The sequence below is a fragment of the Lethenteron reissneri genome, chromosome 2 (genome assembly GCF_015708825.2).
Source record: "Lethenteron reissneri isolate LAM-NWPU_2019-01 chromosome 2, ASM1570882v1, whole genome shotgun sequence".
NCBI lineage: Eukaryota > Metazoa > Chordata > Hyperoartia > Petromyzontiformes > Petromyzontidae > Lethenteron > Lethenteron reissneri.
Window position 1 is genome coordinate 5,224,255 of NC_083780.1, and position 14,899 is coordinate 5,239,153.

The 14,899-nt window shown below is 49.3% G+C and overlaps 1 protein-coding gene across 1 annotated transcript in view; it reads left to right on the forward strand.

The window, feature by feature from the left end:
- Nucleotides 1-5,238: 5,238 nt before the first annotated feature.
- Nucleotides 5,239-14,899, forward strand: part of LOC133341670 (leucine-rich repeat-containing protein 15-like) — a 30,233-nt gene continuing 20,572 nt past the window's right edge. The window contains exon 1 of the mRNA XM_061550264.1: nt 5,239-5,421. Coding sequence (XP_061406248.1) covers nt 5,239-5,421 — 183 coding nt within the window. The remainder of the gene's footprint in view (nt 5,422-14,899) is intronic.

Genomic DNA, 14,899 nt, shown 5'->3' on the forward strand with positions numbered 1-14,899 from the left:
GCTGGTTGCCACCAATATCCAGATTCGTCAGCTGGGTCAGACTGTTGAACAGCCAAGTGAACAGGGGCGGTTTCTTCATTAGGGCGATTGGGCGATGCACCACCAATGTCATTCAACCACAGAGTCACGCTAGCTGTCACTGTGCCTCTGGATATAGTCCAATCAGCGTCATGTCACGTTCTGTGGAGTACCGCCTCTTTTTGGGCGATTTCACTCCGGCTGAGAATCGCCCCGAGTGGCCCCATAGACTTACATTCAAAGATGTTTTTTTTCGAACGGCGGGCGCTCCAATGCATTCTCTATGGCTTCCGGGAGGGCTCGCACTAACGTGCTTACGTCATCATACGTAAGCACGTTTCATCCAACAATATAATTTGTCGCCACCTAGTGGAATCTTTAATAAAAGAAACTTGAGTGGATTGTATTAATAGTGAGTATAGAAACAAACAAGATGTATTGTAAGAGTCACTTTATTTTTTATTAATATTAAAGAAGTGAAGTTACCTTTACATGCTTAAGCTGTTATTTTATCTATTGCATGGGTGGACCTTATCCTTATCAATCATCCAGACATTTGCCCCCCCTGAGAGATTTTGCAGGAGCCGCCACTGCAAGTGAATGCGTGATCGGTATCATTGTTTTAAATTTTACTCACACGTCGATCCAAACATTCATCCCTGTGGGTGGAACACAATTCGAACATTTTTTTGGAAAATCAATAGTTGGTGTTTTGTGGATCTAAACACCGCCGCCAAATGAATATGGAATTTAAAGGAGTTGCTCACTACTTTACAAAGGAGATGAGCTCCTATCCACGCACTTTTGACAGCGAAACCACCGCGACTTGAAATTAATTTCAAGTGAATCACGTGCGGCTCTTAAGCGTGGAACTTGAAATTAATGTTAATTTCAAGTACCACGCTTAAGAGCCGCACGTGATTCACTCGGAATCTCAGGTGCAGCCAGATGACGGTCTCAACCCGGTACGCAATGATGGCAACATAGGGATCAAATGACATTGGAATTTTTTACTGAATTTCAGTAAAATGCAAAAAATGTTTTTACGTAAAACAAGCGTGTACTGAGTGCTCTCTGAAGGGCGTTTATGAAGGTAAAAAAGAAATGCAGTCGTCGCTGCCTCTAAACGGTCGCCCGTCCCTCGCAGTGTTCGTGCTCAGGGACACAAGTGAACTGTGCAGGGAAAAGCCACGCGTCTGTGCCTGCGGGAATCCCCACCACCACGCGAGAGCTGCTTTTGTACAACAACCAGATCACGAAACTCGAGCCAGGGGTGTTTGACAGTCTAACGCAGCTCACGTATTTGGATCTTGGTGGCAATCGGCTGCAGGCCCTACCCGAGGGGGTGTTTGACCGCCTGGTGAATCTGCAGTGGTTGGCTCTGAACGACAATCAGCTGAAGAGCGTTCCCAAGGGCGCGACTGGCGGTGGAGCTGTAGCCATGCGCGCGAGTGTCTCGCCGGTGGTGATAATTCACCAAATATAAACAGTGGCAAATATCTCAGCATAGAAAGACGAACAATGCGAATGCACAATCGTAAACAACACAAAAACACGAGCTTCTCAAGATGAATAAAACATCCACGCTTGCTTATGTGCAAACATGGATGTTAAATCTATATACCCATTCAATTAATACTATTTTATATAATAAAATCCAACGGTTAATCGATTTCTATTAATGCGACTCATTAAATAACAATACTAATGCTTCTTAGCAATGAGTCAGTAAATACTACATTTTAATTGCATCTCAAATATTTTCCACAATGCATTGACTATCGTGTCAATGAATCAGCTATCGTGTCTAGCAGTGGATTAATAGCAACGCTTGTGATAATGAATATATATATGTACATATCCAGAGATCCATATCTGTATTTAACCAGACGAGAGACTTTTGAAAAACAGTTCACTCTCTCCATTGGCGACCTGGGAAACAAAAACGTGAATTAGTTATCTAAATCATTCACAAAATGAAACTCACTACAATGCAATAACAACTATTTTATAATTCACACAACTGTGCATACACCTAACCACGAAGCAATATATAAGAATAGGTTAATTGAAATGAGTTTTTTATATTGTGAATGTTCGCCACAAGTATATGTGTTTAATACAGAAATTATTCCTTGAAAAAAGTTTCTGTTTGGTGTTTTATCATGTTAACAACTGTTTAATTGCCAGAAAGGGTAACCTTTATTGTTATATGTTGATGTTGGCAAGGGAGGTCCCATGATAAACTAAGCAATGTAACATGTTTGGCGAATAACTTTTTTCAGGGAGAGCTTTGGGAAGAGGCAACTCGTGTAAATGTTGGACCACACGCGACGCCACTCGCGTGTAAGGGGAGGCCGTTGTGAGCCGCCTCTAAAGCGTCGCCCGCCACTCGCAGTGTTCGTGTTGGGGGACAACTGTGGACTGTGAGCGGAGAAACCTCGCGTCTGTGCCTGTGGGCATCCCCAACAGTCAGAGCCTGTGGTTGAACGACAATCAGATCACGAAGCTCGAGCCCAGGGTGTTTGACCACCTGGTGAATCTGCAGCAGCTGTCGTTGTACAGCAACCAGCTGACCTCTCTCCCCGCTGGGGTGTTTGACAATCTCACCCAGCTCACTCGTCTGGCTCTGAGAACCAATCAGCTGAAGAGTATTCCCAAGCGCGAATGGTGGTGGAGCTGCAGCCAGAGTAAATTTGAAAATAGCTATCGATTAAATATCACATTTACTCTTGCCCATTACATGCGTTGGATATATTACACACACAAATACTGCTCTTATAAATGTAAACTAAACATTGTGTTCTTGCCTTTGTTTTTTTAAGATTTTGTCGATCAGTTTTGAACAGTGAAATATCTTGCATTGTGCATCCTTTGCTTCTACCCCAGGTCTCCGTTGCGAAAAAGACTTTCATCTCTGCAGGAGTCTTGTCTGGTCAGACAAGAGTTCAGGAACGAGCGCGAATTAAATCGGGATCAGAGCCCATTGAGACAAAGGTTTTACGGTAAGGGAGACGTGAGACGAGACGATAAAACATCTCTGAACATATCTCTGGGTGTACAAATGTAGTGGTTCAACTCGGAGGCAGTAATTATTGGAGACACTTCTTTTATTATACTCACAATCTCCCTTCACACATCCTACAGTCGCTTAGGCTACACACACCCTAGCCCAGGGGTCGGCAACCAAAATAACAAGAAGAGCCATTTCTTTCCAATTCGGTACAAAATTCAGTATTTCAAGAGCCGCAATGCATCTGGGTACATACGTACTCATCGTCAAGAAGCAGCCCGTAAAGAGCCGCATGCGGCTCCGGAGCCGTAGGTTGCCGACCCCTGCCCTAGCCTATACAAACACTAGCCATCTAACACCGATGGCGTTGACCAATACAGCCAACAACTGTATAACAGCGCAATATCAAGCGACGACGACAGCGGCGACTATGAGAAGATAGGTGACGACGACGACGATGGACTTGAGCAGCACGACGGGGATCCCACTTAGAGTCAACAGCCACGAGATCCCCCACAGGGGCCCTCTTATACTCTCAGCATGGCCTCGCTCCGCCCCGGCGACGCCCCCTCTCTGGAACCTACTAGCGGGTTCCCGAGGCTTCCCAATGGCCCCGTCTGTGACCTTTCCCCCAGATATTCTCCTCCCGTTTATATTGTCGCCAACTGGCACAAGTACTGCCATACACCACAGTTACCCTTTTGCACAAACAACTCGTGCTATTTCCCGACACAAAGACCAAAGATGGTGTCTTGGACCAGCAGTGAAAATAGTGGCGGAGTGGCAGAGCCCAAAGTAACAGCTTTTCAACGAGTCAAGACAGGACGAATGTATCCGATGCCTGGACAAGGACGAGAACATCGAGACTGAATGGACTCAGGTGAAGACCTCTGTGTGACTTAGAGTGGCGAGTAGCTGCGGCCTGAAGTCAGTCGGAGCCTGTGTGGGTGGCAACCCTAGGACCCTTTTGTGGACAACGGACGTATGGCAAGCTGTCCATACGAAAAAGGCGGTGTACAGGGCAATGCTATTGGATAACCAGCCCGATGCACGTCAAAGCTGCAGCGGCTAAAGCTGTTGCGAAGGCAACAGTCGAGACGTAGGAAACGTTTAGAAAAGCAATGGAAACCGACCACGGAGATGCTCCGAAACTCCTTTGGTGGACCATTTGGCGTACCTGGAGGGGAGGGCAGGACTCTGTTCAGGCTGTGCTGCACAAGTACGGAAAAGCGCTGAGCCGTATTGAAACCATCGCCAAGAGATGGAAGGAGCACTTCCAGCAGCTTCTAGACCCGCCCGGCACGTCTCTTGTGGTGGTTGCGGCATCAGTTGAGTCGCTCACGGGCGTTTGGGACAATATCTCGGCTGCTGAAATAGCAGAAGCGGTCAAATGACTGCAGAACGGTAAGGCGGCTGGGAATGATGATATTCGCCCCGAGATGATTAAGGCATTGCATGGCTGACTAAGCTATGCAACAATGCATGGGAGACTGGAGCAGCACTGAGAGGCTGGCAGAACGGAGTCATCAAATCCATCTTTAAGAAAGGTGACAGGCGGCAATACTGCAACTACCAGGGCATCAGCCTCCTCAGCCTACCTGGGAAAGTCTATGCTGTGCTGTTAAACAAGAGGCCCCAGAAGGTGGTTGAGGGAAGAGTGATGGAGGAGCAAGGAGGTTTCCGCCCGGGAAAGGACTGAAGGACTGTGGATCTGCTCTTTACCCTGTGGCAACTCCTCGAGAAATGATAAGAGCACGCCCAAACTGTCCACATGTGCTTTTTGGACCTGGAAAAGGCTTACGACCGAGTCCCTGACGAATTGATGTGGTAAGTGATGCGTGAATATAGCGTTACTGACTTGTTGCTATGCGCGATCGGTTCATTGTAAGAGCAAAGCGAGAGCTGGGTCCGGCATGCCAGACAGACCCATTCCCAATCTGGTTTGGACTTCAAAAAGGTTGTGTGCTATCGCTGTCAATGTTTATCCTGTTCATGGATTGACTGATGAGATGGTGCACGGTGGCGACGGGCATCAGCGTTGGCGGAAGGGAGGTGTTAGCCATGCTGTATGCAGATTACATCATCCTCTTAGTTCCAACACACTCCGACCTCCAGAATGTGCTGAACAGCATTGTTGCAGTATGCGAGGGTGTAGATATGGGCATTAGCACCTCCAAAACCAAGACTATGGCTGTGGCCAGACCAAGATGGCCGAGCCCTTCTTCCTCAACTGCGAAGTAGTAGAGGAAGTCAAAGATTTCCGGTACCTCGGGGTGTATTTCTCGAGGGATGGAAAAAGTGGGAAAGGAGATCGACGACAGGATGGGAACGGCAGTCACATTGATGCAGACGAGGAACTCGTCTGTGGTCTGAAGGAGCTAAAACTTCAGGCAAAGCTCTCGGTCTAGCAGACGATATTTGTCCCGATCCTGACCTACGGCGACGAAACCTGGATACTGACGGAAAGGACACGCTCAAGGGTGCAAGCAACAGAAATAGGCTTCTTGCGCAGGGTGGCAGGTCTCTCTCTCGAGGATCTGGTGAGAAGCACGGCTATCCGCCAGAGACGCAACGTCCAGTAGGCACTATTGAGCGTGGAGCAAAGCCGCATACGGTGGATGTGTCATCTGCTAGGGATGTTGAAAGAAAGACTCCTCTGGGAAACGTTCGAAGGACTTCCTGCAGGCAAAGACTCAAAGGCCGCCCGTGATTGCGCTGAAAATACCAGGTTGTGCGCCTGGCAGAGGAGAGACTTGCGATCCGGGAGCCACAGTTGATATCGCTGGCAAAGGACATGAAAGGATGGAAGGCCTTGGTGGAAGTGCTGCTCCCACGACCCGATTCAGTTCATAAAAGTTGACCAATATTTATTGATTGATTGAAATTTAACGCAAACCACTCGACGTAACTGATGTCATAGTTATTGCATTTCTTTATGTAAAATACATTATAATATATTATATTTTATATCTGATGCGATCGGACATGGTGGCCTGCAAAAAGAGAGATGGTGCAGGATAGGGCAGTGTAGAGAAGGTTGACAAGGACAGCGGACCCCGCATGAGTGGGACGAACACGTGGAAGAAGAAGACATTTTACAATAACAATTCCTTATAGAGGAAACATAATAATTAACTGCTTACTAATCTATCATATAAATACAATAACCCCCCTCCTCCGCCTCTGATTTCTGCACTTGATGGGTTCAGTGATGACGTCGTCTTGCTCCATTTAAGACTGGAAGCAGGTGCATTGTTTCACTATTCTGGCAAATCGCCCGATGATGCTGGAAGTAATTACCAGCGAAACGTCGTATTAAAAATTTAAAATGTTGTGGATTTACTCTGCAACACACCGGTCGGCTGAAGTAGTAACTAATTGCCGCGTTGTTTACGTGACAAACCTTACTGGCTGTGTCGGGTGGTAGAGGGTTACGACACATTCAAACTTACGCGATCTAACCCAAAAAGCTTTATCATGATTCATATTGGTCGCGAAAGCCTACGTGTTAAACATTCAACATGTTAACAGTGACTCATTAACTAATTCAGAGAGTTCGCTGAGAACGCGAGAGATACATTGAGTGTAGAGTCGATGCATCACGATCTCTGTGGGACTGTAACTTGTGTAGGCACCACCAGTTGAGCGCTCCTGGGAATGCTCTTCAACTGATTGATGTGCAGACCCAACTGCTGCAGATTCCCCAGCTGGGTCACTGTTAAACACCCAAGCTAAAGCGTGATCGGTGTTATTGTTTTAATTAAGATAATCACAAAACGCGCATTTGAAGCACAGTTTGTCCAAATTTACTCACACGTAGATCCCAACATTCATACTTGTGGGTGGAATAAAATACGTACGACTTTTTAAAAAATGAATAGTGGGTGTTTTGTGGATCAAAAGAACCCCGCCAAATGAATGTGGAGTGGCGCACGGCTTAGCACAGGAGATGAGCGCCTTTCCACGCTCGTGTAATAAAGGACTCGACCACTGTGTCTGTCTCCGTGTCCTTTATTCGGGTTCGTATACTTTTCCCAACACGGCTCTCTTCCAGAGACTCCCCGCTTGGCAGCTCCACAGCTGCCTTCGCTCCCGTAGCCTTCCGCGCTCCTGCAGCTCCACTGCAGGTCCCTGGTGCAGCCCTCCGGCTGCTCTCACTGCAGCTCCACCGCTGCTCCCCGTTCCTCCGTGCTCGGTCACCGCTGGCTGGCGGTGCCGAGTCTTACCGTGTGTGGCGATCTCGCCACTCCCCAACCTCAGCCCTGCGTGGCCTCTGTGGCGATCTCGCCACTCTCCAACCTCAGCCCTGCGTGGCCTCTGTGGCGATCTCGCCACTCTCTGTCTCCATCCCCAACTCTCTCTTCCACCCCGCTGGCTGGCGCCGTCATGAGCCCCTCAGCCACCAGGCTGAGGCACGGCGACCACCCAACGTGGTCTCCACTCTTCACTCCCCCGACTCCCCAATCTCTTCCTGTCTCGCCGCTATAACTTCTCCCCCCACATGACCCTGACTCCTCCCTCTCGGATCGTCACATCCGACCCGCCCATTTACGCCCACATTGCACCACCCTCCCCTGTAGAGAAAATTCCAGCCGTCCTCGGCTGAAACAGAACAAAATAATGCGGGCGAAGGCATCACAATCAGGAGTCCCCCAGACAAAATGGAGATTATAACAACAACAACAGAAGTAACGAAAGGGGAGGTATCAGGAACTGGAACAGAACACCGGCCTGTCCTCCGCGCAACAACAACAAGAATAAGAATGGCACAATGCACAACAATGGCAACAGACACGCAAGAACGGCCGACGCGCACACTCAGGAATGTGGTGTTTTAGTGCGTGTCCATGTTGCAGTTCCATTCGCTCGGCTCAAGTTCAACGTCAAAGAGCAAGTGGTAGAGCAGGAATGACGAACGGGCGCTCAATTGCTCCTTCAAGTCCTCATCCAGTTAGCACACTAGGTAACACCCAGTGTGGCAGGCGCTGAAGATCTGTGACGAGAAGGAGAGTCCAATCCCCTGAGGCACAGCACAACAACGCACATCCGCATGTCATACACGACAGCCACCCGGCCCCAGGGTAGTGGAGATGATGTAATTCCGGCCCGCTTAAGAAACCCCAATAAATACCCAAAATAGACGCGATGAATGCCCCAGTATTTAAATTTTTACAACAACATTATTTACACGTGACAACAACAACAAAAAATTCCTGCTCTTGCCCACCAGCAGTCCTCCCTTGAGGACCAGCACAGACATCGCACGTACACAGCATGTACCCCCGGTCACTGTCAACAAAACCCCCAGTCGCACACCCTCGCGTGGAAAGAGCCACGCTCCCCAGCTGTAACGTTTAACTCGCCCTAACCCTCACCGTGGTCGTCAAACCACAGCAACATCCACTGATCATACTCTCGGCTACTGCAATTTCGGGGATGAGCAGCACTCGGCCTTGCTCCTCCCTTACTATCCCATCAGCGATGGACATACACCAGCATCTTATAGTCTGACGCTTCATAGCCAAGGGAAGATCAATCCCTCGGCAAGGCCAGACACCAACGACCCCCCCACGGGGCAATGTTCTCTTATAGAGTCAATAACGCCCTAACCCAGAGCGGAACAAGTCCGCGGCCCTTCTCGCTGGAGGACCCGCATAGAGAATCCCTGCTCCATGCTAGCCAGGTCACCCCGTTCGCTGGCACGTAACAAAACCTCTATTCCAAATCCCGTGAGCCCCCGGCACACCAGGTTCAGTCTGCCACCGCACAACTGAACCATGACTCCCCGAGCCATATGAGCACACGGCCCATTAGTTTGAGACATACCACGGAGGTTTCGTCTCCGGGCTGTTAGGTCAGCCCTCAGCCATAGGCCGATGTGACCACAACTCGTGCATCACCCAATCAACAATGGCAGGCATAACAGATGGAATATTTGCCCCACCGAGGTTTTTCCCGCGCGCTCAAAATAGCGGCCCCCTTCGCCAAGCGCGTTCTCGCAATATCTCGCGCGCACTCAAAATGGCGGCCCCTTGCGCAAAGCGCATCGTCGCCATACCCCGCGTGCGCGCAAAATGGTGGCCCAACGTGCGAACACGTGGGCAGTTTTCCGCGTGCGTGCACTCCAGCTGCCCTTTGCTGGGGGTCACAAGACGCATCCCCTGTCACGTTGTAACAACCCCACCAACGATAGACGCACAGCCCCAGCTTGCTGCGCAAAGCAGTCAAATCGGGGAAATTTTAAACAATATTTTACCAAACACATTGGTTACACACACCAACCCGCAAAGCAACTCCTGGCTGCATGCAATCAATCGAATGAGCGACGCCACTTGGCGCCAATTTACGGCCCCATCACCATTACCATCTGAGCCACCCACAACGGCGTCATCGCGCACCCTCATTTTCAAAAAGCTCAATTACCTATAATATACACGCAATCTCGTGTGCATAAACACCCATACAACCAAATTTTTGGGTCCCCCTCGAATTTGTTACCAATCTCCAAACAGGTACGCACAATTAATAACAATCCCAACCCCAATAGTCAACCAATGCATCGCACCCCATAACCGTACAGAACGGTGTAACAGCACATGCAGTCAGCATATCGCGATCACACGTGTACATTTAAGCACAATAGCAAGAAGATCTGCAGGCAACCAACACACCATTAATCCTGTCGTAACTTTGCAGCAACAACACAAATATTCTCTCTTGCAAACAACCACATCGCACACAGCACCTCGTAGCACAATCAGTGGTGGCTCCTGCAAAATCTCTCATAAGGGGCAAATGTCTGGATGATTGATAAGGATAAGGTCCACCCATGCAATGGATAAATTAACAGCTTAAGCATGTAAAGGCAACTTCACTTCTTTAATATTAATGAAAAATAAAGTGACTCTTACAATACATCTTGTTTGTTTCTATACTCACTATTAAAACAAACCACTCAAGTTTATTTTATTAAAGATTCCACTAGGTGGCAATAAATTATATTGTTGGATGAAACGTGCTTACGTATGATGACGTTAGCATGTATGATGACGTAAGCACGTTAGTGCAAGCCCTCCCGGAAGCCATGGAGAATGCATTGGAGCGCCCGCCGTTCGAAAAAAAACATCTTTGAATGTAAGTCTATGGGGCCACTCGGGGCGATTCTCAGCCGGAGTGAAATCGCCCAAAAAGAGGTGGTACTCCACAGAACGTGACATGACGCTGATTGGACTATATCCAGAGGCACAGTGACGGCTCGCGTGACTCTGTGGTTCAATGACATTGGTGGTGCGTCGCCCAATCGCCCTAATGAAGAAACCGCCCCTGAGCACAATACACCAAAAAAAATATTTTTCAATTAAGCCCGTCGCACACGGTAACCCACGAGATGGTACAGCGCAGGATACCCGACGCTCCCAAGTTAATAATTAACTTCGCCATCAAGATAACAACTCCACGCCGCAGCGCACACACACTATTTGACACTCAGCAAGCACAGCAGACTCTCCGTCCATCCTCAACACACACACATACACACTAATTGACACCGAGCAACAAGCAAATAGCGCGTTCATCCAGAACACACACACACACAGCCCGAACCGCGCTCCACACGCTCGAGACATGACAAAAATCGCCCCCCGGCACACGCTAGATGGGTGAGGTGTGTGTGTTAAGGCCGGGTGCGTATCGTTATGACTCGCCCGGGGCTGCAGCAAGCAGAGGACGGCAGGGTGGTAACTTGAGACGCCTCGCAGAACTCGAACGATGACTTGACTGCTCCGTTGTCTCGCACCCGAGCCAGGACGGGAGAGCTCCCGCCCCAGCAGCTGCAGCGTCGGCGTCCTCTCCTCGCAGCTCCTCCTCGCAAAACAGCAGCTCACAGCAGGCTGCTCACCCCGCGGCACCTCCAGATGGCAGCGCAAGGCCGCCTCTCCGCGGCGATGTTGAAGATGGCGGCGTCTTCCCGCCGCGGTGAAGACAAGATGGCGGCTTCCCGCCGTTTCTCCCCTGCCACGCCCAAGATGGCGTCTTTGTGCCGCGTGGCAGATGGCGCTGGCATCGCAGGCAAGGTGGAGGCCTGCGGATTACCAACGGGCCTCCCCGACGCCGTTCTCGGCGTGACGAGCTCACACAGTTGCGTCAGTACGATTTTCAAGGTCTCCAGCTGCGCCGCCATCTCGCTCCATCGTAAGTTGGCGTCCTCCGGCGGAGACGGGTCCACCGACGTGCCGACATCTTGCTCACCCGGACCCGTACTCGTTCCAGCACGGATCTCCTCTTCCATCGCAGGCAGGTCCACCGCCTGAGGAAGGTCGTCGTCGTCGGATGATGTAGCAGATGATGGCGCAGGAATATTATTTCTTCTGAGCCGTTTTGAGATGCCGTTTCACTTCTGACACCAGTGTAATAAAGGACTCGACCACTGTGTCTGTCTCCGTGTCCTTTATTCGGGTTCGTATACTTTTCGCACACGGCTCTCTTCCAGAGACTCCCCGCTTGGCAGCTCCACAGCTGCCTTCGCTCCCGTAGCCTTCCACGCTCCTGCAGCTCCGCTGCAGGTCCCTGGTGCAGCCCTCCGGCTGCTCTCACTGCAGCTCCACCGCTGCTCCCCGTTCCTCCATGTTCGGTCACCGCTGGCTGGCGGTGCCGAGTCTTACCGTGTGTGGCGATCTCGCCACTCCCCAACCTCAGCCCTGCGTGGCCTCTGTGGCGATCTCGCCACTCTCCAACCTCAGCCCTGCGTGGCCTCTGTGGCGATCTCACCACTCTCTGTCTCCATCCCCAACTCTCTCTTCCACCCCGCTGGCTGGCGCCGTCATGAGTCCCTCAGCCACCAGGCTGAGGCACGGCGACCACCCAACGTGGTCTCCACTCTTCACTCCCCCGACTCCCCGATCTCTTCCTGTCTCCCCGCTATAACTTCTCCCCCCACATGACCCTGACTCCTCCCTCTCGGATCGTCACATCCGACCCGCCCATTTACGCCCGCATTACACTCGTTTTACTGGGACACCACTGTTACTTGTAAATATGATCACGTGGGAGAGCCGCACGTGATTCGCTCGGGATCTCAGGTGCAGCCAGGTGACGATCTCAGCCCGGTCCGCAATGGCAGCAAATCGGAACTTTCATTATATTTGTATTTTTCTTTAATTTGAGGTCAAATGCTGTTCTTCCAATTGGTTATGTAACACAAGCGTGCGATAGGTGCTCTCTGCCTCTAAACCGTCGCCAGGCTCCCGTAGTGTTGTTGCACAGGGACAGCTGTGCACCTTGATGGGAAACGCCTCCCGTCTGCGCCTGCGGGAATCCCCACCATCACACGAGAGCTGTGGTTGATCAGCAATCAGATCACGATGCTCGAGCCCGGGGTGTTTGACAGTCTGACGGCATTGATGGAGACATTGCATATAATCACACACCTGCATAATGACATACCAGAATGAATACTATTGGATTTAGAAACGTATTTTTTTTTACGAAAGTGTATATCTCTATTAAAGTGAATATAGGTCGATGTAGCTAACATGTCTTTTTGATTGTGATCAGGTCAAGGATCCCATATGTGAAAGATGTGATTCCTGACATGCAATACCCTGGTGTCTACAAACTAAGTTGTGTCTGCGGTAGCAGTTGCATTGGAGAAACGAAACGATATGTCTCGGACCGTGTTCGCGAAGACTAGGCAGATTTGAAACACGGCAGAAGCAATACTTCTGCCGTGGCTGATCACTGCTTGAACGCGGTGGGCTCACACGACATTGTTTTGTTCCGCGACCAAGGTACTCTGTAAACCGTCGGGTTACCATCAAAGGTTTGTTCATGAAGCCATCCAAATATATAAACACAGACGTAACTTCAACCGAGAAGATGGGTACAAATTGAGCAATCATGGGAAGGACGTTATTAACCAGGTAAAGCCTTAATTGGTTGTTGATATTCCATCCTACCTGCCATTGTCAGCAGTTATTTCTGACGCATTGAGTTACATTACCAAGTTAAATGTCTTTACATTAACGGGCTAAATGTCTCACTAACATAGCCAACGTTGCCCCCTTTCCCTCGATGTGGCGGTGGCTCTCGTTTTTAACAGACTATAACTTGCTGTGATATTGTTGTTTGTGTGTCTCTGTGTGTGTCTCTTTGTGTGTGTGTGTCTCTCGGTTTGTGTGTCTCTCTCTCTGTGTGTCTCTCTGTATGTCTCTTTTTGTGTCTCTTTGTGTGTATGTGTGTTTCTGTGTGCCTCTCGGTGTGTGTCTTTCTTTCCTTTCCTCGATGTGGTGTTGTCCCTCGTTTGTTTCCCTCGCTTTATAACAAGCTGGATGTTTCACTAGCACCGCCACCGTTGCGTTGGTTCGTTTACATTGACATGCTAATTTCTCACAATACAATGGCCACCTCCTCAGCTCTGTGTCGTCGTGGAGGTGCTTTAACCACAACCCCCCCTTCCCCCCCAATCTCGATTTCCATCTTTGGTTTGCCCACTCGCTTAGGCACAATCTCTAGCTCCCACCCTCCTGCCTGATGCGGCAAAACCCCCCCTCTCGGCTCTATATATAACGATTTGTTTCAGCAGCCTGTTTCTATCTCCTACCTGAAGACGATTGCTTGTGTTGTAATTGAAACGTCGTGATCTATTATTTTTTCTACCTACGTGACTTTACCGAAAGAACCAAAGAGTATGGATTCCTGCAGTTACGAAAGCTTCAAATCAAGATATCTATACATCTACATTAGTACCACTGGCATGTATGCGGATCTTGATATTAATCGGCTGAAAATCCTTCCCGAGGGGGTGTATGACAGCCTAGTGAATCTGCAGCGTCTGTATCTGGATCAGAACCAGCTGGTGTCTTTCCCCACTTGGGTGTTTAACGAACTGACCAGCTCAATCATCTGGCTCTGATTGCCAACCGCCTGAAGAGCGTTCTCAGATGCGCGACTGGTGGTGGACTTGGAGCCACGCGCGTGAGAGTCTCACGGAGATCATGTCAAATTGACCGTAGTTTCAACATATCAACTGCGGCCTCGACAAATCAACTACAATCACAATCCGTCAATTGTAGACTCGAGGCATGTTGTAATTAAATGCAGGTCATTTAACATCCGTATGCAAAATATCTAAATATGAAAAATGATCAATATCACTTTAAGTAAGGAGAATATGCTCGTGTTCATGTATTCATTTCTATGATCCATAAACCGAATGGCGTTGAAATGAATGAATTCATATGAAAGTAAATAGATGTAGCTTTAGCTAACAGGTCTCTTTGAAATTGAATAAAGTTTGCCTTAGCTAACAGTGATTTGAAGTCCATTAAAAGAAAATGTCTTTATGAGAGTAAATAGGAGTGGTTTAAAAATATATTTATCGAAGGTAATGGGGATCACATTAAATGAAACATCTCTATGTAGGTAAATTGCGCTTTTTTCATTTAATTCATGTGCATGTGTAGTGACTGGGAATGTCACTATGTGGTACCAGGCTTGTGAGGCCACGGCGGGATGTATACTGTTGTGTGTACACCCCGGACACGGGGTGTAGTACCAGCCCTAGTGGGGGCTTGGGTGAGCGCTGGTCCAGCGTTATGGCCACGCACAGCGTGCAGTGCGGGCTCCCGTTGAGAGAGCGAGAGCGTGTCAGCCAGCTGGGGTTACGTTGGGGGCATGATACTCTGGCTGACCTGGGGACATGTGACCATATTGTAGTGGGTTCGAATTAGGTGCACACACACACAGCTTAGAGGCAACACTATTTATTAAACGGTAAATAATATAACGCTGTACATGAGGTGGTGACCACCTTCCTCAACTCACTAACACTCTGGAACGCGACACAGACTGGACCAGGCAGGCAACGGCCTG